General features: G+C 35.8%; 1 protein-coding gene across 1 annotated transcript in view; it reads left to right on the forward strand.

Moving 5' to 3' along the window:
- MIB1 (MIB E3 ubiquitin protein ligase 1) overlaps window positions 1-23,981 on the forward strand; it is a 123,334-nt gene extending 99,353 nt beyond the window's left edge. Inside the window, exons 16-21 of the mRNA XM_047793887.1 lie at window positions 1,334-1,515; window positions 4,435-4,627; window positions 8,893-8,971; window positions 12,605-12,718; window positions 13,991-14,091; window positions 17,743-23,981. Of these exons, the coding sequence (XP_047649843.1) occupies window positions 1,334-1,515; window positions 4,435-4,627; window positions 8,893-8,971; window positions 12,605-12,718; window positions 13,991-14,091; window positions 17,743-17,883 (810 nt within the window). The 3' untranslated portion in view covers window positions 17,884-23,981. The remainder of the gene's footprint in view (window positions 1-1,333; window positions 1,516-4,434; window positions 4,628-8,892; window positions 8,972-12,604; window positions 12,719-13,990; window positions 14,092-17,742) is intronic.
- Window positions 23,982-24,551: the final 570 nt, after the last annotated feature.

Below are 24,551 nucleotides of genomic sequence, written 5' to 3' on the forward strand. Positions count from 1 at the left end.
TCTTTTTTATATTATTTTCCATTATTGTCTATCCTAGGATATCAGGTTTTTTCTTTCATTGTTTGTGTCCTGAAAAATCTTTGCTTAATCGATGGAAACTAAGGTTTTTCTCCTAAAAATTTATGAAGTTTTAGCTATTACATTTAGGTTTGGGGTTCATTTTGAATTAATTTATATATATATATATATATATATATATATATATATATATATATATAGTACGAGGTATGAATCAAACTTTTTTTTTGCGGGGGGGTGGTTTGCTTGTGGATATCCTATTGTTCTAGCCCCATTTGTTGAAAAGAATGTTTTTCTGTTGAACTGCCTGTTGTGCCTTTATCTAAAGTCACAGATAAATTATTTTCTGTTTATGTCTTTAGCTATGTGATGCCAACTTGATTACTGTAGCTTCATAATAAATGTCGAAGTCAGTAATATAAGTCCTCCAGCTTTCTTCTTTTATTCGAGTTGTTTGACTGTTCTAAATCCTTCACCTTTCCATATGAATTTTAGAATCATTTTAAAGAAGGCAAAAGGGTTCTAAGACCAAAGTGTTTCAGAATTTCTGCCTTTTTGTATGACCACGGGTAATAACTCTAACTCCTCCGTGCCTTGTTTTTCTCATTTTGAAATGAGGGGAAGGGTGTAACTACCTCCATGAGGTTGTAAAGATTAAAGGAGTTAATTCATGGAAAGTACTTCAAATAGTTGTTGGCCCATTATAACTGATCCATAAATATTAACAATTATTATGACTATTTTGAGATAAGATGTTTGAGTCAGTAGCTAAGATGACAGCAGAACCTGATTTGTCTCCTTCTCCACTTTGCGGCTCAATTCCTAGTTCTTGGTTCTTTTCTCAGTTGTCTTTCCCCTTCTTGTTTTAAGTTGGTTGCTAGCAGCTCCAGAGCCAAATTGAATATAAAAGGGAGTGCTTTTTCCTCAGTATTTCAATCAGAAGTCCTTTTCTTGAGTTTTATTGGCCTCAGTTGACCTGGTTTGGGTTAACTAATCACATAGATGAGCTGGATGCCTGAGTGGTTTGAGTCACCCTCCATTCATCTCTCAAGCTGGAGAGTGGGTCAGTCCTCCAACCTTACCTGAGGAGTCAAGGGGTAGGTGAGATGAGGGAGAGGATAGGTAGTAGGACTGCAACTCAGAGCTGTCCACCACATTGCTGCAGTCTGTAAGTTCTTCCCAGACATGTTTTTTACACATACATATATATTCACACATAGATACATACATATATATGCAAACACACATATTTGGTGATAATAATTGATAACAGATTCCTAAAGGAAAAGTAACAACTCTTTTCATTTGATTTCAGTTAATAATGGGACTTGGTACCCAGGGAGCTGAGAAGAAGAGTGCAGCATCTATTGCCTGCTTCTTGGCTGCTAATGGTGCTGACCTTAGCATTCGAAATAAGAAGGGTCAATCACCACTTGATCTCTGTCCTGATCCAAGTCTCTGCAAAGCACTGGCAAAGTGTCATAAAGAAAAAGTCAGGTTTGTATTATTTATTATCATAAAGCCTGATATTCTGTACATAAAGTATCATGTGGTTTTTACAATAGAAGACTTGATTTCTTAAAGAGTCTTTGTCTTTGTACTTCCTCTGTCTTTATGTTTATCCTTTTTTTTTTTTGTCTTTTTGCCATTTCTTGGGCCGCTCCCGTGGCATATGGAGGTTCCTAGGCTAGGGGTCTAATTGGAGCTGTAGCTGCCAGCCTATGCCAGAGCCACAGCAACACGGGATCCGAGCCACGTCTGCAGCCTATACCACAGCTCACAGCAGCGCTGGATCATTAACCTCCTGAGCAAGGCCAGGGATCAAACCTGCAACCTCATGGTTCCTTGTTGGATTCGTTAACCACCGTGCCATGACGGGAACTCCTATGTTTATCCTTTATATGTTAAAATTTTTCCTGGAGATAGCATGTCTTTAATTTCATGTTGTATTCTCTTCTTTATTAAATATGATGCTTTATGCATAATACGATTGAAGAAACTTTTCTAAACCAATCTGACCTTTTTGTGCTGCAGTATGTTAGAGAATCTATCTATAAGAAAAAGTCTCACCAGTGAAATTTCTGGGGTTAATGTTAAATGTATTTAAAATTTTAATAGACTCTTCCAAATAGAAGCAGTTTACACACTCACCAACAGGGTGTATCTCACAAATTCTGCAATAATTCTAGTACCCTGCACAATTCCCTGATAGGCAGTCAGTAATTATTAACAAAAGATTGAAAGAATAAAGAAGTGAATGAACCAATTCCTGATGGAGTTTTTTCTGAAAGTGATCATTTTACAGGTTGTCTTCTTTTCTAAAGGTAAAATGTCAGTGATTTTAATTATTTATGATATCATTGGATTTCTTACTATGAAATATTATAGACATACAAAAAGGTACATCTCATTAGTTTTTTTTTTTTTTTTTTTAGTGATTTCTTGGGCCACTCCTGCGGCATATGGAGGTTCCCAGGCTAGGGGTCGAATCGGAGCTGTAGCCACCGGCCTACGCCAGAGCCACAGCAGCGCGGAATCCGAGCCGCGTCTGCAACCTACACCACAGCTCATGGCAACGCCGGATCGTTAACCCACTGAGCAAGGGCAGGGACCGAACCCGCAACCTCATGGTTCCTAGTCGAATTCTTTAACCACTGCGCCACGACGGGAACTCCTCATTAGTTTTTTATCCAGATGATGCTATACCAGTATTATTGCCCTTTATCCCTGGTTCTTGTCATTAAACCTTTCAGTAGTTGTCCCTGGACCTTTGTGCTTTCTTTCTTCTCTTATAATTTATGTATGGTGATGAAATGACATCTCTTTGGGATTCATACATAGAGCTTTGTTACAGGGAAATTAATATAATGAGATATATCATTTCTCTTTAATTTAATTTTTAAATTGTGTTAACATATTGTGTAAATTCCTGGTGTATAGCAAAGTGATTCCATTATAATATGTGTATTTTAATATTCTTTTCATTATAAGTTATTATAAGATTGAATATGGTTCCCTGTGCTATACAGTAGGACTTTGTTGTTTATTTTGTATATAGTAGTTCATAGCTGCTAATCTCAAGTTTTTAATTTATCCCTCTCTCTCTTTCCCCTTTGGTAACCATAAGTTTGTTTTCTATATCTGTGAGTCTGTTTTTGTTTTGTAAATAAGTTCATTTGTATCATATTTTAGACTCCACATTATCAGTAATATCATATGATATTTGTCCTTCTCTGACTTACTTCATTTAGTATGATAATCTCTAAGTCCATCCATGTTGCTGCAAGTGGCATTATTTCATTCTTTTTATGGCTGAGTAGTATTCCATTGTATTTAGAGGCATATACATTTCTTTAAGTGTATCCTTAGGGAGCACAAAAGTCTGTTAGAGAAAGACAAAAAGCATCTAAAATATACATAGTGGAGTTCTCCGCTGTGGCGCAATGGGATTGGCAGTGCCTTGGGAGCACTGGGACACAGGTTTGATTCCTGGCCTAGCACAGTGGCTTAAGGATCTGGCATTGCAACAGCTGCAGCTTGGGCCACAGATATGGTTCATATCTGATCACTGGCCCAGGAACTCCATTTGCTGCGTGGCGGCTAAAAAAGAGAAGAAAATAAATAAATAGTTTATATATATATATATATATATATATATATATATATATATAGACACAGTGATTCCTGCAGTAGTAACTTTAACTTGGGGTATAAAGGAAAACCACTTTGTGTGAGCACATGTGTTCATGAGTTTCTGAGGACTGTAGTGGAAAGGGAAAAGAGCCCCTTTCTATGGCTCTGGTTGGTCATGTCTATGTCTTATGTGTGTGTGTGTGTGTGTGTGTGTGTGTATTTATAAATGTGTTCTGTCTTTCTGTAATAGAATTTTATGCTCCTTAAAGACACACTTAAATGTCAAAACAGCAGCTGCAGTGACATATTTTCCAGAGTGCCTTTCAGTTGTGGGGGACTCTGATGATGCTTCATTCTGTCTGTAGTTAGGATAACTAACATGAACTCTAGTTAGGATTTTTGTTTTATTCCTGTGTCCTCTGGCTTCCTCAGCTGATTCTCTATAGATGAAATAACTTCTGAGTGAAACTGTGTTTATGTTAATTTTCTTAAACTAGTGTTTTTCTTTGTTAGAAGAAGATTCAGCCTTTTCCATTGGGTGAGGATTTGTTCATTTGAAATTTGAATAGTTCTAGAAGTATGTAAAATGCAGAGAGGTATATAAACAGAAAAATATGTAGTATATGGTGTTTCATATATAGATGTTAAAGCCTAATTTTAATATATCCAAAGCTGTTTTTTTTTACATATACTAATGATACTCTAGATGTTTTTTTCAAAAAATAATGAATTTGTAATACAGATATTCTGATAGGCTTGATTAGAAATATCTTCTTTTGTTAGTGGTCAGGTGGGTTCTCGAAGTCCATCTATGATTAGTAATGATTCTGAAACCTTAGAAGAGTGTATGGTGTGCTCAGATATGAAGAGAGATACTCTTTTTGGCCCATGTGGACATATTGCTACCTGTTCTTTATGTTCTCCTCGAGTCAAGAAATGCCTCATCTGTAAAGAACAAGTTCAATCCAGGACAAAGGTAACATTTTTTTTTAAATGTAGTATTTTATTTTATGAAGTTCTTTGAGACTACAGCTAATGTTAATTAAGATGCTGTGTGTTTATTTTAATTTGTTCTTCATAAGAATCATCTAAATATAGGAATTTATAATTTAAATATTCATCATGATGCCAATTGAGATATGTAAACTGTAGTACTAGTTAAAAATAAAAGTAACCTCCTATTTCATTTTCATAGTCCCTTATAACCTAAAGATGTATTTAATTCCACTCTGTGTTGTAGCTACTTTTATACTGCACGTTTTTGCATGGACTGTTTTCTATTGTATTCACCTTTGTAAAAGATAAATTGATTTTTTTCAGTAGAATGTCACACATTCTGGATTTATTTAATTGTTTTATCGTGGCATTCTTTAATTTTCTGTGTCCTCTGTGTTTCTGTAAACTGGAAGTTGGATATAATGGCTTGATTAGGGTCAACTTAGACATTTTGGGCAAGAAAACCTGATAGATGATGCTATTCATTTCATATTGTATCTTCCCATTTGGCACATAAAGTCTGATCATCCTGTGATTCTTGATGGCCAGATTCTGAATCTGTTCTGAGCTTTCTATCTGATCTGATACCTTTTGCTTTTTGAGAAGTTGTATTATTGTCTGGGTTTCTGGTTTCCTTCTTTTTCCATGCAACTTAGTGCTTTCTCATAAGTGTACTATCTTAATCATTTTGATTTACTGAAGTACTTGATTTTTTTAGATTTTCCTGATATGTGTGTATAAAGTACTATTTAAATTTCTTACAAAAGCTTTCTTTCAAGGTTGAGTATCTTAAAAAATGTATTGATTTTCTTTGGTTTCATTTATGAAGTTTATGTACTCTTTTCACTCCCTTGTTTTGATTCTTTTCATTTTTCTCTTGATATTTCCTAAGCTATTCATTAACCTTCATTAATTAGAAAGGAGCTGGCACTAATTCTCATGAGAACTAGCTGGCAGTGACTTAAAAGGTGAAATCTTGCCAGTGTTTCTTACGTTTTCATAGGATTCCTTCTAAGGCTATTTTTTTTTTTTTTGGTCAAAATGAATAATATATCATTGGTAAACTTTTTGACACAGGAAAAAGTTCAAGGAAGTTATTTTTGGACAGGAGATACTGGAGTAATAGTACATGTGTAGTTGTTTAATCTATGTGTAAAGGTGAGATGCATGTACTGACAGTACTTGTATGCCAGGCACTGTGTTGGCATTTTATATGCGTTGCATCTATGTCACCTGTGCTTTAATTAATTAATGTGGGTCACTCTTCTTGGTATTTATAATTCGCTTTAGTTACCTGCTTACAGAGTAACATTTTGAGAAAGAATGTGAAAGAATAAAAATGTAAACCATTCTCTTGTTTTTAGGTTGGTCTGTATGTTCTGCTTTTGTGCCGGAAACTTTTTGTTAGATTAGGCTTTATTTCAGAAATCTTTATTGAGCATTTGTTTTGTAGCCAAGACAGAGATGTATATGATAATTTCTTGCTAAAAATTTGTAATCTCTTGGCAAATTATGACTTAAGTTAAAAGTCATATGGGATATCATAGGTGCTTTAAGAGATGTAAAGTGAGTTTGGAGTCCAGGTTGTGACACGCAGAGTCTCATAGCCCTTATTGGTCATCTAGTTAAGTCTGGTATTTACTTGGAAAAATCAAAGCTCAAAGAAGTACACTGATGGTGGATTGTCAGTGCAGTTCTCTTGATTCTTAAGTCCCTATTCTTTCCTTTGTGTTATGACGCACAGACAAAATGAAGAACTACATCTGCAAGGAGGGTGGACAGAATAGGAAGGTAGAGAGGAAGGAATATGTTGTTCTTCCTCTCTAGACCAGTTCTGAAGCTAAGAATCAGTAAGCCTCTGTTTGTATTTTAAGTTAACAGAATTCTCAAGCCTGCAAAAGTATGAAAACTTACATACCCACCAGACAGATGTCCAGGTTGGTTGCAGAGCCTTTGAACATGAAGAAATAGTGACCCCAAGTGGTTAAAGAGTCATGTACATCCTCACTGAAGATAAATATGAAACTAGTATTTGGAGGGAAGGAGAATAAACAAGTTTGGTTTCTTTAGCAATTAATGAAATTCAATAACATTATGAACTATTGTTAACCATTCTTACCAAATTGACAAAAATAAACATAAAAAAAATGCTAGTCCGGAAAGTGGAAAACGAGGGCACTCTTTTAACACTGCATTTGGCTGATTAAATGCGTTCATGTTTTTTGAGAGACCATCCTGACAACATATAAACCTTTACAGTAACACTCCTGGGAATGTAACCTGAGCAAAAAAAAATCCAAAAGGGGAAAGAGTTGTACTTACAAGGATTCCTTCTTTAAAATAGAGGAATGGCTAGGTAAATGATTATTAAATTGGTTTGCGAGATTATTCTTAACTCTATAAACAATTCAGATGCATAGATGGTTGCATTGGAATAATTTTAAAAACCAGCACATCTTTCAAATAGTGAGGAGAAGAGAATTATTATGTATTAGCCACTGATTTTATATTAGGCATGGAACTAAACAAAGCACTTTACACATGATATCTAATTGACTCTTTTTTTTTTTCATTGTCGCCTTTTAATGTTTGGCCAGTGTTTTAGCACATACAGTTCTTAAAATATTTATATGAAAAATGCTGTGTACATACAGATGGCTACAGTAGTCAGAGTTTCACCTCCCTGCTGTCATTGCCTTGAGACTTGCCTGTCTGTCTAACTGGTAACATTTGGGCTTTTCATTTCTTCTTTGACCTAGATTGTACCTACTTTTCTGTGTAGCTTACTAGCCAGACAGATAGTTGACTCACAGTTCTTTGAAGGACTAGCCATGGTCCTTCAGCCCTTATAAGAGAGGAAAACCTTTGTTGAGAGCTATGAAAAATTAGTAGTACCTACCTCCAGGCAATGAGTCCCTCATTTCCAGGGTCTTTGTATTTCTGCTCCCCACCCCGTGGTTCTGGTGGTGTACTGCTTAGTGTTTAAGGTTTGGGTTTCAGCTTGGTATACTTGAAGGTGACCATTCCCTTTATTGTAGTCTGACTTTGAATAGGTCTAAAGATTGGATGTATAATCCCGCAGTTGGAAAGAACACCGTGGTCTTGCCTCCTGTACGCTGTAGGAGACTGAAATTCATTTCTTTTAACTGTTTTGAATCGATTAGGTCAGAAACTTAACAGATATCAGATTTGTTTTTCACCATTCCTTAGATTTTATTAGTTACCAAGTCTTTGTAAAAATATTTCTCAGAACTCTTTCTACTCCTCCATATTGCTGTGTCTTAGTTCAGATATGCCCTCAGTATCTCATACTTAGAGTCGTTCAAGGATGTGCTTGAATAAAGGCCACCTAACTCCTCTCCATGTCTCCTAATTGACTCTTTACCACCTTGTGAAAAAGGATTGTTCTTTATTTTTCAGACTTTTAAGAAGCTGCAGCTCAACAGTGTTAGATACTTTGTTAATATCAGAGCTGGGATTGAACCCAGGGATAGAAAGATCCTGACCAGCTGTGTGTTACTGCTTCCCACTAGGTTCCCATGAGTGTATAGTTTCTATGTACATAACAAGGTCTAAGTTGGGAAGGTCCGTAGAGAGAGTGTGTGCAATATTTGGTTGTTTAGGTGAAGTGTTGGTCATCATTTTTGGACAGTAATGTTAAATGACACAAAAAGGGGAGAATGTATGTCAGAAGGGAGGCGCATCAATGAAAAACAGATAAGGAGCCAAGGGCAGTGGACAGCTGGGATAGAATTCCTCAGATGTGGGATAGCTGAACAATACCCCTGGCTAATTTGGCTAGATTTTTTAAAATCAATATTAGTAATCTATCTTAGTCATCAATACCCCTGGCTAATTTGGCTAGATTTTTTAAAATCAATATTAGTAATCTATCTTAGTCATTTTAAAAAAATTTTTCTCTCAAAAGTATTTTTAAAAAAAAGAAAGAAAATTGAAGTCTAGTTTGGTCTCCCTGACTTCAGAGAAAATGGAGTTTTCCTGTATCATTCTTTCAGACAGGTAGGGAGAATAAAATGGAAATAGAACATGTTTAGGTGGAGTATTTAAAGACATGAAAATGAGTAACCAAGAGAGTAGAGCACAGGGGAGAAGTGTGTGTTAAATTCCTCTGTGGGGAGGTGCTTCCTTATGGAGGAGAAATACATCGGGATACAGAAGGCACTGTTAAAGTCACTGGATTTATTTGTAGATGTTCACACTTGTGCTGTAACTTCTTTTTTGCAGATTGAAGAATGTGTGGTATGCTCTGACAAGAAAGCAGCTGTTCTTTTTCAGCCATGTGGACACATGTGTGCTTGTGAGAGTAAGTAGCTCATACAAAACTTCCTCTGAATTATCATAAAAATAGAAAGTGAAACAAATTGTATCTTTGGATTTTTTTTTTTTAGTACCTCATGAGCGGAAGAGTTGGTGGGCTTTTAGGACCCTCTAGTTGTTCTCTGTTCAAGAATGTCACCTCTTTCCTACCTCAGTCCCTAGTGTTAGGGAACTGAATGTGCTGCATTCTACCACCTCCGCCTTTTATTTCATTTCTGTGACTGCAGAATGATCTCTCCTCACACACAGGAGAAATCATTGCCAAAAATGAATGTTGAAATATTTAGTCTAGCCTTTTTTCACATCTTCATTAGCACATCTTCATGTCTTCACCTTTATGTTGTCCCTCTTGTACACTTGCCCTTTGAACCACCGCAGCAACCATAGGGCGGCAGTAGTGTCTGGCTTTCTTAACCTTTCTGTGTTGAGAGCTCATAGAAATCTTTTCTTTGTGAGGATAAGTAACATTAAAGTTTAAGAGAAGTTTTAAACTTTGCTTTTGCATGTCTCCTTTGTTCAAGTTAATATACTTAGTATTAATATTCTGTTCTTTTTACTTGTCAATGAAGAATTTTAAACAAGTTTAACAACTTACACTTTACTTGAAGGGGCCCAAGGTAGGTGATCCCTGGTGGGTGGCTCAGAGATCCAGGTTAAGAATCTGGTGTTGTCACTGCTGTGGCTCAGGTTGCTGCTGTGGCTTGGGTCCTATCCTTGGCCCTAGAACTTCTACATGCTGTAGGCATGCCCCCCCCCCAATGAGCCCAAAGTAGAGCATGTTTTTTACTATTAGGAAGTAGTTCAGTCATTTAGGTGCTGGGTTTTAATATAATATTTGACCAGAGTAACAAATTGTACGATAGATTAATCCCATTGACACAGATTTGCTTTCAGCATTGGTGTTTTTTTCATTCTAATCAGTAGCCCGTCAACTAAGAAAGGATCAAGGTTTTCTACAGTAATGTTCTGCTATAAGTAATTGTTTCTGTTTACCAAAGACTGGTATAATGGCTGTTATCACCTGTCAGAGGGCACGAAGAAAGAGAATTCTATCATAAGCAAAAAGAGCTCAGGTTTAGTAAGTTTTCATAGCCCAGGGGTTAGCAAACATTTTCTGTAAAGGGTCAAATAATAAACGCTTTTGGCGTTTTGGACCACATGATTTCCCTAGTAACTACTCACCCCTTTCCAAGCATTCACTTCTGCATTTGTAGTGCAGAAACAATCAGAGATGACAAGTTAAAAAAAAAAAAAAATGAGTGGGACTGTTTTCCATTAAAACTTTATTTACAAAAACAGATGACTGGGTTTAGCCAACAGGCTGTGGTTTGCTGACCCTATCATAGACCATAGTGATGCCTACAGAGACATGAAAGCTGGTTATAGTTAGCAGTTGATAACACAGATTCTAGAGCCTTAAATGTAGTATTTTCCCCTAGGAGTTTCCCAAAGCTTTTACATTATTTTTGCTTTAAAATAAGAGGAACAGCTAACTTTACTGAGCTCTTAATTAATACCAGGCATTTTGTCTTAATCTCTTGAGTATCTCATTTATTTTCACAATAAGAAGTAGATTGTTTATTTTAATAGACACATTCGTAAACATTTATTTGCTAGGGAAGATGAAGTTAAGATGGAAAATATCCCTTTCTCAAGGAGAAACTGTGCAGTACAGCAGTTAGTCCAGTCTGCACATCAGAGTAATGTTTGCAGAGTATTACAGCCCTGAAGCGTGTAAGGTATCTGGAGTTTCCGTCATGACTCAGTGGAAAGGAATCTGACTAGCATCCATGAGGATGCAGGTTTGATCCCTGGCCTTGCTCAGTGGGTTAAGGATCTCCATGCCATGAGCTGTGGTGTAAATCTCAGATATGGCTTGGATCTGGTGTTGCTGTGGTTGTGGTGTAGGCCAGCAGCTGCAGTTTGAACCCTAGCCTGAGAACGTCCATGTGTCTCGGGTGTGGCCCTAAAAAGAAAAAAAAAAAAAAAAAGAGAGAGAGAGTAAGGTTCCTTAACAGCTCAGAAGGAGAAATTGTATCCCTTTTGAAGGGCTGAAGAAAGATTTTATGTGAACAATGTGACAACCTAACTTAATAGTTAAAAGAATTCAAAATAATTATGGTTACGTAGTATATACTCAGGCAATGAAATTAATCCTTTAAATTCAAGGAAAGAAAGATCTATGCTCAGATTGAAGACAAATTCCAGACTAGATATCTACTAATATTAGCTCCTACCTAGTGCTTCTTGCCTAAGCCAGCATCAGACCATTTCTTTTTAGGCCTCAGCACAAAATCAGCTTTGACGACAATTCTCTGGCCAACTGGTATAAACACTGTTGGGAATATATGATCCCCTTGACCATGGCAGTGCTTTTGTGCTTTGTTAAGGCATATTATCTTGTTACAAGATAGCTTGCCACAGTTTTGTTATTTTTCCTGTTTTTGAAATGACTAAAATACTTGGCACATAGCCTAAGATATGGACTAAACTTTCATAATAAATGCTAATGGGGAAGAATGTTGGGCACTAGGAGTGTTATTTTATTATTACTCTTTTTAGTGCCTGCAACATACAGAAGTTCCCAGGCTGGGGGTCGAATTGGAGTTGCAGCTGCTGGCCTATGCCACAGCCATAGCAATGCCAGATCCGAGCTGCATTTGCAACCTATGCTGCAGCTCACAGCAACACTGGATTCTTAACCCCCTGAGTGAGGCCAGGGATCAGACCCATGTCCTCATGGATTCTAGTTGGGTTCTTAACCTGCTGAGCCACAATGGAAACTCCTGCTAGGTGTTGTTTTATAATTTGTTGTTGTTGTTGTTGTCATTTTAGGGCTGCACTGGTGGCACATGGAGGTTTCCAGGCTAGGGATTGAATTGGAGCTGTACCTGCTGGCCTACGCCACGGCCACAGCAACGCTGGATCCTTAACCCAATGAGTTAGGCCAGGGATCGAACCCATGTCCTCATGGATGCTAGTCAGATTCATTTCCTCTGAGCCACAATGGGAACTCCAATTTTATAATTAATTAATAACTTTAGATGTAATATTAATAATCCAGAACATAGATTTGTGCCTGATATTTTTTCTTGGAATAGGGAAGCAATCTACTGATATATAAGTATTAGAAAGAGTCCATGTGATAATTTTTTGGTATTTTCCTGACTACTGCATTAAAAAAGCAGTCACTTAGCAATTTCCTTGTTAGATTACATCAATTTGGTAGAAAGGAAATTATTCAAAGTTTTATGTAAGCACCCTTCTAATTCTTGGAGTAGTTAAATTTATAAAGGATATCTCCCTCCTTTTTTCTCAAGCATTAAGATCTTGAAATATTTATGTTATATATTTTTTTAAAAACTTAGAACCCCCCTCACAGTTTATTCTAGTGTAATAGAAAGTGTCTTTATTTCCATAATGATGGGCTAATCTAGAGGCTACCAATGAAAAATTACACTCTTAAATTGATAACATTTTTTAAGGAGATAAATTATGTTATTGATATAACTTACCTAATGTTTATCTTAGTGTTAAATTTGAGTTACAAAAAATGAGCCGAGGAAGGCGACCCTATTCATGTCCTCTTTTGTGAGACGTGTCCTGTTGCTGTTTCCAGACTGTGCTAGCCTGATGAAAAAGTGTGTGCAGTGTCGCGCAGTAGTTGAACGAAGAGTGCCCTTCATCATGTGTTGTGGAGGGAAGAGCTCAGAAGATGCCACTGATGACATTTGTAAGTGCGTTTTCTTAAGCATTTTCTTATTTTGCTTTCTTGTTGGGACTTTCATGGATATCTTTTCTCATAGTACAGTGTCTCCTTGCAAAACATAAGGTATGTGTCCTGAATCTACAAGGAATAGGTAGGGTTTTGTTCTTGTTATATAATAAGAAACGTGAAATTATATTTTTCTATCTTGCAGTATGATTATAGAACTTTAAACATTAGGCTTTTAAGAAACCTCCGTGTATGATATAAAGAATATTATTGCATTCTTACCTAACTAAATTTGCTGGCTCTTTTTAAGATGAAATTTAGTGTGCTTCAGTGGAGGAAGACATCATATTGTATATTATTATTTTCATATTATGCAAGTGTTAACCTCATTCCTTTATGTAACAGGTTTACCTGTTGATGTGTTTGAGTATTCTATGGAACAGGAATTATTTGTGACAGAGTAACTGTAGATAAACTGAAATGTAACCAAGTGAACAAGTAGAAAGATGAAGAGTAATTATTTACCTTCAACCTTTTCAGTGTAGTTGACCCTTGAACAAGGCAGTTTGAACTGCGAGGGCCCACTTATACTCAGATATTTTTCTGTAGTAAATGCTATAGGATTACATGGTCCGCAGTTGGTTGAACCAGGGAATGTGGAGAAATAGTGGCTATGGAGGACCAACTATAAGTGGTTGTTGATTTACCCTTGAGTTGTTCAATGGTCAGCTGTAGTACAGCTTTGTGAAAATACTTTTCATCTTTGCACTAGACGTAAGCTGGTTGGTCTCTTTGATTTCTTTGTTTGGATGAGGAAGAACATTAGTGCAGCCACTTGCGCCCGGGCCTTCTTGTCATTATCACAACAGGGCAGAATAAAAATCCCAGGGACAGATTAGCTGGAGTAAAAGACCAGGAATCTAGAAAGTAGGAAAAGTGAAATAAAAATTTTTTCTTCATTCAGGAGATCATGAGCTTTCTTTTGTGGAGTTCCTAATCTCAGATCAGTAACAACAGGGAGAGCCTTGGAAAACCCAAAAGTCTGCCTGTAGGTTATTGTCTAGCTGAGCTTAGTGTAATTAGAAGTTAATAGGTAAACCTGTTCCTTTTTGAAGATTATAAATGAGGGCATATAACATTAATGTCGCTGCCATATCTGTTGTCCACATGTGGGAAAAAATTTAATAATAATAGTCTTGTCTTTTTAATAAATAAAACCATTAACTTTAGAAATTAAAAAACCATTTTTCAAAACAGTCAAAGCATTAAGATTCTTTATCTGTACTATAGCAAGTGGAAATATTCCAGTGTTACAAAAGGATAAGGATAACACCAATGTCAACGCAGACGTGCAGAAGCTGCAGCAACAATTACAGGACATTAAAGAGCAGGTAACAGCGATTTCTTCATGGTGAACAATGATTCAAAGAATGGTATTTCATCTTTTTCTGTAAAAGTACTAGTGTTTTCTGTAGTGAGCATGTATCATACTAGTGCATCATTTGTAGTATTTGTATATTTGCAATAGGCAAAATCTTATTAGAAGATTTCAGTAGCCCCTTTACAAAATAGGAAACACACCAATGACCAATATGCAACATGAAAAAATGGTAAACTACAATGATGTATCTTTTTCCACCTATCAGATTGAGGGGAAAAATGTTAGAAACTGTCAATGTCAAGTGTTTAGGCAGAACACGTAGCAGCCGTAACTCTTACAATGCTAGTGAGAATATATATTAAAAACACTTGAATAGTTTGTCATCATTTCATAAACCTAAAAAGGTAGTTCCCATTGTGGCTCAGCAGTTAATGAATCTGACTAGCATCCATGAGGACCCAGGTTTGATCCCTGGCCTTGCTCGGTGAGTTAAGGAACCAGCACTGCCATGAGCTGTGGTGTAGGTTGCAGACGCGACTCAGATCTGGTGTTGCTGTGGCTGTGGTGTAGGCCAGCAGCTACAGCTCTGATTTGACCCCTAGCCTGGGAATTTCCATATGCCGTGGGTGCAGCCCTAAAAAGCAATAAAACTAAAACAAACAAACAAACCTACAAAGGATATATTTGGGGATGCAACCTTGGAAAAAATAATCACACAGATGGTATTTAAAATCAAGGAGAGTATTTTTGGCTGGGGTGGTTGGGAGGGGGCATGAGAAGTTTCAAGAGTACTGATAACTTTTTTTGGTGATCTAAGTTGATTACATGCATTCGATCAGTTTGTGAGCTTTTATTACATTGTACACTCATGATTTGTGCACATTTCTGTATAGATATTTCAATAACAAGGAGAAAAGGATACACACACACACACACACACCCATACACCCATAAAGAAAAGCAAGGGAAAGAGAAATGAACACAATTCAGAACAGTGGTTATCGGGGAAGGGTGGAAGAGTTCATACCGAGGGGCCTCAAAAGCACGGGTGGAATTCCATGCTTTACACTGAGTAGTGGTTATATTGTTCTCTGTATGGTATACATATCAAAGAAGTACTCCTTTATAGCTACTTAATATTTAATCAAAATGGCATTAAAATAAAGAAGTTACCTAAAACTCGTAGCTATATGGAACATAAGAAAGTCTTTTTTCCCCCTTATCTTACCATTTGACCCAGCAATTAATTCAAAGAATTGAGCAGCAGGGGGTGTTATTTCTTAGTGTGGCAATCACATCAGTGTTGCTGTGCAGTTGTTAGAGTCATGCCCTTGTCTTTTCTATCTGGATTTATAGGGAAGTAACATAATCAATAGATAGTGGCCCAGGATAACTAATGATCTTTGGGATAATTCATTTAGAATTAATTGCATATATTTAATAGGAATTTAAATACCCATCTGAAGTGATGAAAACTACGATTAGGCCAGTTTTTCTTCTGAAATCCAGCATCTTGTAATACTTGTTGTGTAGTAAGTAAAGATAAAGATAGATTTATAAGTTCTTAATGTAGAAACATATTTAGCTCATCTGATATGTATAAAAAAATGGGGGGGGGGTCTTTTTAGGGCTGCACCAAGGCATATGGAGGTTCCCAGATCAAATCAGATCTGTAGCTACTGGCCTATACCATAGCTCATGGCAATGCCAGATCATTAACCTGCTGAGCAAGGCCAGGGATCAAACCTGAGTCCTCATGGATACCAGTCAGATTCGTTTCCACTGAGCTGTGATGGGAACTCCGATGTTTTAAAATTTTGAAGCCCCTTAGAATCTCAGTTCAATTTCCATAAGATACTTAGAGAAGGATAAAACTGATTTTTGGACACATCTTCTATGAAGAGCTTTTTTTGTCTCATAATTGTGAATTAGAATTGTTCTTATAGTGAATAATGACATTTATTGAGCATTATAAAATAGGATCGTAAAAGAATAATTCAGCCCTACCTTTGTCCAAAGTTTACCATTTGAAAGAAGTTTTTCTTTCTTAAATAATCTTCATTACCATATTTCATCACTAAAGTATTTAAACAGTTAAAACTCATTTTCTGTGGAATGTTAGAAATTCTTTCAGGGACCCCTTCAGGGTCACCCAGAGAAAGCATCTGAATAACTCTTTTTAAGTTTTAAAACTCTAATCTTTCTATTACCTCAATGTCTCTTTAAAAGACAAAAGCTAATTTTATGTACTATTAAGAATATATTAATCTAAAGTAACTTAACCTGGGCTGCTGAGATGTGTTTACTTTTGGAACTAAGAATTTTTTTTTTTTTGTCTTTTGTTGTTGTTGTTGTTGTTGCTATTTCTTGGGCTGCTCCCGCGGCATATGGAGGTTCCCAGGCTAGGGGTTGAATTGGAGCTGCAGCCACAGGCCTACGCCAGAGCCACAGCAACGCGGGATCCGAGCCGCGTCTGCAACCTACACCACAGCTCACGGCAACGCCGGATCGTTAACCCACTGAGCAAGGGCAGGGACCGAACCCGCAACCTCATGGTTCCTAGTCGGATTCGTTAACCACTGCGCCACGACGGGAACTCCGGAACTAAGAATTATTAATTAACTATAGTGAAAGTTACAGACCTCTTGAAAGTTTAATGGAAAAGAAACTATTTTAATAAGCTTCTTTGGCTTCTTAAAATTAAAACATGATTTTTCTATAGTTTTGCTTCTCAAAACTTTAAGATTAAATGTGAAAATTACTTTGGAAGAATGGAGCTAGCATGTTCGACTGCAGTTCCTTTTTTCTGTTTTCTTCGCAATGATTTCTGGTATTGTCAGAATTGGTAGCTACATTTTTATATAGGCTTTAGGCCTGGTTTATTTATCTGGACATTCTTATTTATTTCATTTCTCTGTTATTTGGGAAAAGTATAATTCAGAATGAAGTGTTATGATATATTAAGGTAAAAGGTTTTTATAAATGTAAAATACAGTTTATAAGTAAATATGTGATTTTCTAGAAAATTTCACAGAACTATACAGCTGCATTCTTCCAAGATGAAAAAGTTTTTATCAGTATGTAACTAAGGTTAATTAAGGGGTCTACATTGACAGCAATGCAGGGCAGCATCAGGTTTATAAGCAAGAGCTCTGGGGCCTCGTGGACCTGAGTTCACACTGTGGGTTGCCTTGGGAAGTTTTTAACTTCCTTAAGCCTGAAGTGGGAGTGATTTAGGACTGAGATTGTATCCCATGTAGCGTAGTGCTTGGTTCTTAACAGGATTTCCTCACTGCTTCCCTGGGTACATTGTGTTATTTTCATACAAAAAGAGCATGCATAGAGTACCTAGAGTTGGAGAATCTGTTTCAGACTGAATGGGGCTATTTTCATCCATTTCCTATTAGATTTTAGCATTTACATTCTAAATTTTATTCACTATTTGCTTTTTGTAATATTTATTTTATGTAGTACTTTTTCTACTGACCTGACAGTACAGCCAATATTTTTGTTTTATAAGGATATTGGAATTATTTAAAATTTTTAAAGCAATAGATTATTTGACTAAAGCAACAAAATTAATGATGTTACAAAATTGTCACATACACTTTTGAAATAGAAAATATCTCAGCATTTATTATGTTGTTATCTCATATTCCAGACAATGTGCCCTGTGTGTTTGGATCGTCTGAAGAATATGATTTTCCTCTGTGGCCACGGAACATGCCAGCTCTGTGGAGACCGAATGAGTGAATGTCCTATTTGTCGAAAGGCTATTGAACGAAGAATACTTTTGTATTAACTAAAAAACTTGATGTGTTTTGTTAGCTAAGGTATTTGGTCATGAGATCTTAGTGAGCTTTTCAGCTAGTTGGATGTTCTAATGAATTAATTTTTAATATCATAGTTTCTTTACTAGAGTGTAATAAGACTGTAAATGTACCAGAACAGCAACAAAAAACTCTATGAAACAGTATTTGAAGCTGTGTTTTTTGTTTTTTTTCCCTTTCAGTTTGAAACATCAAATCCATGTAATTCATAGGTAATTTACCTTTGACCTCTAGGGGGAAAAACTCCTTTAAGGATCTCCTGTTATTTTTTATTTATACTGAATTTTCTCTTACAGCTTACGTTAGTTAGCCCTCAAAAGATTCACTTTCTTATGATCATCCTTCACTTTATCATGATTTCACACAGTGAATTGACAGAGATACTCAAAAAAATCATGTATCAAATGAAAAGGGCAAGTCAAACCATTATGTCACATATATTAAATGATAAAATGATAGTCATGTTCTGCATGGTTTAGGGAATACTGAAAAGAGGATTCTTTTTTTAAGGTAACATGAAGTTATCCAAATGATTGGTTCTGAATTCTTAGAGTTAATGGTAACAGAATGAGAGAATAATGACTTTGCATTTAACTTATTTTCTGGATTCAGAGGAAAATTATTTAACTTGAATCTAATTGCCAGTTTCAGAATGACTGATAGGCATGAAAAGGAAAAATAAGCAGTCATAGTGGGGAACTGACGGGGAAGGGGGGGAATTATCCAATAAAATAGTACCTATTAACTGACCATTACCAGTTGCCTTTCTTAATTTATACAGTGTTTTGTTCAGCCAGCTTTAAAAAAGAAAAAGTCTGTGAAAAATGTGCCTCAGTTTCCCCTGTGGTTACTTATCCAGACTTGATCTGACCAGTGAAATGATACTGCTCTCTTTGGGCCTCTGAGGTTCCATTTAGCTTTTCTAATGTGCTAAGTAGTGGTGCCCAGGGACCTGAGGAGGGTCATGCACTGTCCTCAGGCAGTGGTGGTCTTTCTGCAGTATCTGTTCATTTTGCCAGCATTACTGATTCTACTTTCATCATAGGCGTCACTCCCATTATCTCTCAGATACTATCTCTCAGATTCTTACTATGAAGAAAACAGTCTCTCTTTATACTTAATGATGAAGATTATTATTTTAACTTCCAGCAATATCCAAGATGTAGTAAATAACTGTTGGTAAATAAGTTTAGAAAGAATGACTAGGACATTTACAGAAATATGTCTGCTTACCTGTTTTTTTTTTTTTTTTTAACTCAATCTTTGACTCTAGGACATCTGATAATTTTTTTTCCTCCTTTGAATGAGTAATCTTTCATCATCTAGGATGAATATACACATAAATAAGTGTTTTAGGGTTCATAACTTCCAGGTTATAGAAGTATCAGCTGTTTACAATAGTATCTATTACATACTATCTAAGTTTACTCCTAAGAATAGTTACCTTTTCTCTTACCCACTTCATTTTTGGCTGCCCTACAGCAAATGAAACTCCTGGGCCAGAGGTCAGATCCAAGCTGCAGTCATGACCTAAGCCTCAGCCGTGGCAATGCGGGATCCTTAACCCACTGGGCTGGGCTGGGGATAGAACCTGCGTCCCAGTGTTCCCAAGATGCCTCTGATCCTGTTGTGCCACAGTGGGAGCTCCAGGGTGGTTAACCTTTTTTTGTAGTTTTTCCCCTCTCCTTTGAATCTGGTTCTTGTTTCAGTTTTTCTGCTCCAAGAACTAAATTTGAAAGTACAAAGTTTCTAGCTCTCAAAACATTATTTTTCTGGCTATTTAATGGCAGCTGGCTTTGCAAGTCCTAGTGAAAACAATGGTGTGCTTTGCTGGTTGACGTTATAATCTCAGTAATTCCATATTTGTGCTTAGCTGATTAACTTAAAAGTTTTTACAAATTTTAAATTTGAAAATTTGTATCGACTCTACTCAGTTATCTAATAAGGGGCCGCTGGGGCTGTTTTTTTAAGCCATATTTTAAAGTTATAAAAAGATGGAACATCTGTCTGATGATGTTGACATAAAGGAACAGACGATTTTCTTTCATATTTGAAAACAGTGTAAGTCAGGATTTTCCTTTTCTTCCTGTGCCATAGGCTGCCCATCTCTTCTCCGCTAGATCAGCTTGTGAGGAGCGAGCCTCTGGCTGCTTCATGCATAGTTTGGCCAACCAGAGTATTGTATGGTCAAGAGTTCTGCCTCACTCAGACCCTTGTTGTTTGTCTTCTGTGCTGCAGTGAGTGCTTAAAGTTGTATCCCTAAAAGGTAATTTCATCTTCCAGACTAGTGTATTCCCTCCGTATAGGAGTTCCCGTCATGGCTCAGCAGAAAAGAATCTGACTGGTACCCATGTGGATGCAGGTTCAATCCCTGGCCTTACTCAGTGGGTTAAGGATCCGGCGTTGCTGTGGTTGTGGTGTAGGCTGGCAGCTACAGCTCAGATTCAACCCTTAGCCTGGGAACTTCCATATGCCGCAGGTGTGGCCCTAAAAAAATAAAAAATAAAAGAATTAATAACATAGACTATTGCAGAAGTCAAAGTCACTATAAATGTAGTGCTGTGTGCTTGTGGATTGCCTTTGTTTGTACCACTTTGAAATTTGTTTAAGTGAATAGAAAATGATTCTCTGTTGATGTTTTCAAGCCCTTGAAAAATTATTTTAAATTTTTTGGCAGGTTTGTGAGAGAATAAGATTAAGAACTTGTTTAAGTGACTTTCCTCTAACTGTGAAACTGCTACCTCTTATTATATGTCTCAGCAGTGCTTTCCCAATTAGGATGTTTCCTTGTCATTATCATCTCTTTATCTTGTGCCTCAAAAGAGTTTTTGCTTTTCCTAGAATTACTTAAAAATTACATTCATTCATAGAAAAAAAAACATATTTATTGAGCGTGGGAGGCTAGATACACAACATTGAAAAAATTGTCAGGGTTTTGGCACATGCAGAATTTATCATGCAACCATTGGATATTTGAAGTGATCCCTTCAAAAAGAAGGCATCTAAAGATCCTGATAACATATCTTCCTAATACTTGGAGGAATTGTCATTGATAGTATTCAGATTCCCTCTCTGTACCCCCTGACTCCTACCACATTTTCTCTTTTTTATTCTTCTAACTAATGTTGTCAGCTTTGTTACCCAGAACATACATACAACCTACCAGATGGTGCTATTCTAGTAGTTTTTCTTCACATACTTTAACATTCTTACTGCTTATACTATATACTTAGATATTTAATTTTGTTGGGAGCAAGAAAGTTTTTCAAGAGAAGATCATTTTGTATTAGTATAGGAATATTATATTACACATGTGTTTTAGTTTAGCTGGCCAAATTATGCTTGGTTGTTTGTAATTTTAAACATTGCAAATTGGCCGTCTAGCTACTGAGGCATAAAGTTAATTGATAATGTTGAAAATAACTTTCTTAAATTTATAACTTTGATGGCTTCAGCCTATGAGAGCATTTTAACATATTGCAATGCATGCTGCTTAAGATTTAGGTCCAATTCAAATTTAAAAGCTTGCTGGGTCATTTTTACATAGTAGAAATAGACTCTCTAGTTATGTGTTGCCCAATTACTGTTATTTATTATGAATTTGGGGCCCTCTTGGACAAGAAATTATTTAAACTTATGAACTAGGAGAATTGGTGATGAGGTTGCACAGGGAGGACAGTAGGGATTGCAGAATAAAAATCAGGTTTTGAGTTTAGAGAAAAGAGGTCATGTCTATTTTATTAATGTGGTAAGTGTAGAGAGTAGACTTAATTGGATAAAGGGTCTTTCAGCCAGTTTTTAGTGTAGTTTAATTGACAATTGCTTTGGAAATTATGGACTTTAATAAGTCTATAATTAGACTTGCTTATAGCTTGCTTAAAAACAAAATCCAAAAAGAAAAGCACTTATCTTCTCAGAGCATCTAAAATATTTTATAGGAATAATTTCTGTAAAAATCGAATTTTGGAATAGAATATTTTGCATTTTTTTACTGTGGTAAAAACATATAACATGAAATTTACCATCTTAACCAGTTTTAAGTGTATAGTTAAATGATGTAAGTCTATTCACATTGTTGTGAAACATCTCTAGAACTTTCTCATCCTTGAAAACTTGAAACTATACCCGTTAAGCAACAATCCCCCTCTTTCTCTTCTGCCAGGAGGAATAGAATTTTGATTAAATGTAAAACAAGAAACACCTGAATATCTCCAGTGTTTGTGTTGCAAGATCTGAAGTTATGGTAAACATTGAGTTCCTAAAATTTGAAGGAGATAGAATTTCTTCCCTCCCTCCCAGTTATCTTCAGTCATAATTGAGTGGATTTCAAATGTCTATTGATTAGAAGAGCTTGTTATTTCATTTTGAGCCAGAGGGGAGAAACATGTTTTAAACATTAGAATTAGGTTAACTCTGAATTTGTACTAAATTGGAAAAGTAGCAGATCTTCACAAATTATGTGTGCCTTGTTGAAAATGTTACTTGTTTTTAAGTCTGCTTGTAACTGTTTCAAATATTTTTTTTCTGACCTATTTTATTTGCTTGAATATTATGATAGGAATGCTTACCGATAATTACTTGATAATCGTATATAGCCTTGGAACTTTAACATTTATATAAAGCTATACAGTATTAATAATTACAGCTGTACTTCTTTAAAACATTAAATTTGAGGAAAAACTATTTAATACTGTGTCATGTGTACATTGCTTTGCTACAGTGAGAGGGAAAATTTTTTAGATTGAGCCTCAATTTGCTGATAAATGGTCAGTAGTTGGTGAAACTAGAGTATGAAAATATAAACTAGATAGTAGAACTGATGAATGAAAAGTTGTAAGTTGCTACATCAGCATTTTCTATCTCCCTCCTTTTCTGTCAGAGTATTACTTTTCCAGCATGCGTTCATATTTGTGAGCTAAGAAGGAGATGGGAATCTGAGGTTGAAGTTGTGATTATCTTGTTGAGGAAGCTAGTATGTACAAGAAAGGTGACTTCCCACATCAATTTGGTGCCTAAATCTGTAACTACAAGTTACAATGATGCTTACAAAATGTATAAGAAAGATAATATTGCTGAATATTTTACTTTTTTTGTGAAGTCTATTTAATTCTGTTTCATAAACATGACTTCTTCTTCCCAAAAGCAAAATGGTGTTGTGATTTTCTATAAAATAAATGTGCCATTTTGTCTGAAATCTGTAATTTCAGGAAGCTATTGAAAGTTCTGACTCAGGGCTTTTTAAGAGTTTAAGCAATTGTTAATTATATTTTGGAAAATTCATCTACATAATTCTTCAGTGCCTTGAAAGAATTATAAACTTGGCAACACTACTAAAACTTTACAGAAGGTGGTCTTTAGTGTGTGTTTATCATTACACACACATTCATAAGTCGTGTTACTTGTGTTGTAATAATGATACTGCTTGTGTGCTGGGTTTGGGTAATTCTTTCTTTAAAGGAATTTCCTTAGATTTGCACTTGAAATTTGTTTTTTGTTTTTTTTTAAAAAATGAGTTATTTATGGCCATGACACTGTTACCAGGAAAGTACTTGTTAAGTCATTATGAAAAGTCATGTATAAGTAGCATCTGGAAAGAGGAGCTAGAGTTCATACAGTTTACTATTTTAGTATAAAAGGAGAATCTGTTTGGTAAACACAGATTGTCTTCCTCTCAAATGAAAAAAAAAAAAAAAAAAAGACCTTTTGTTCAAGTGATTTGGTTAATAAATAACCAGAATCACGAAGTGCATGACATTTTAAATGGTAGTCTTACTTAGACCGAATCCCCCCAATCAATACTCTTGTTACATTCAGTATGCTTGTGTCTTTCTAAATGCAGTATATTCAGCAATAGAAGGTGGTTTAATTGACTTACAGCTTTGTTTTGCTTTGTATCTTTCTAGTGTTTTTTAGCTTTCACTTAATTAGGTTTAAAGTCTTGTTTGTGAGTATAGATTTTGTATGACAAATGATTCTTGCTTATTAGCTTTTGTTTAAAGAATGCGTAGCAAGAGCTAAGCTTTTAAAAATGAATGCATTTACCATTAATAAAGCCTGTGATATTATATAATGCTTTTCTCTGATCTTTTGAAAATGTTCTTTATAGATGTATACATGAATTTTGATTCTTGCAGCATTTGAAAACAAATCTCATATATCAAATCTTTTATTATTGGGAAGGAAATTATCACATCTTTGAGAAACAAGAAAAAACATCTCCAATTCTATATAAGACGTAGGTGCCTGCATCTAGAAGGAAGGCTCTCATTGCAGTTGTTTACATTTAAGGTACCTCTATATCTCTAGGGCCAAAGAAGCTTTTCCTATTATAACACCTCATATTCTTTCAGGATGAAGAGATATTGTGAAAGTAGTCTGAATAGCATGAACTTGATAGAAAACAGATCAACTAGTCATGAAGATTCAACTTCTATAAAAAGTTTATTACACTTCCCAACTCAGATGTAGATTTCATTTTCAAGAGGTATACATTTTAAAACAATGATTTATTTGACTTTGTTAGCATTTTGTGACTAAGTCAGTAATTGAAGGGTTTGGGGGTTGTTTTATTTTTTAGGTTAATAGAAGCACTTGTGAAGTTACTGAAAAATGGTCTTGTGTTAGTTCAAAAAATTACGTA

The sequence above is a fragment of the Phacochoerus africanus genome, chromosome 8, assembly GCF_016906955.1.
Source record: "Phacochoerus africanus isolate WHEZ1 chromosome 8, ROS_Pafr_v1, whole genome shotgun sequence".
In the NCBI taxonomy this organism is placed as follows: domain Eukaryota; kingdom Metazoa; phylum Chordata; class Mammalia; order Artiodactyla; family Suidae; genus Phacochoerus; species Phacochoerus africanus.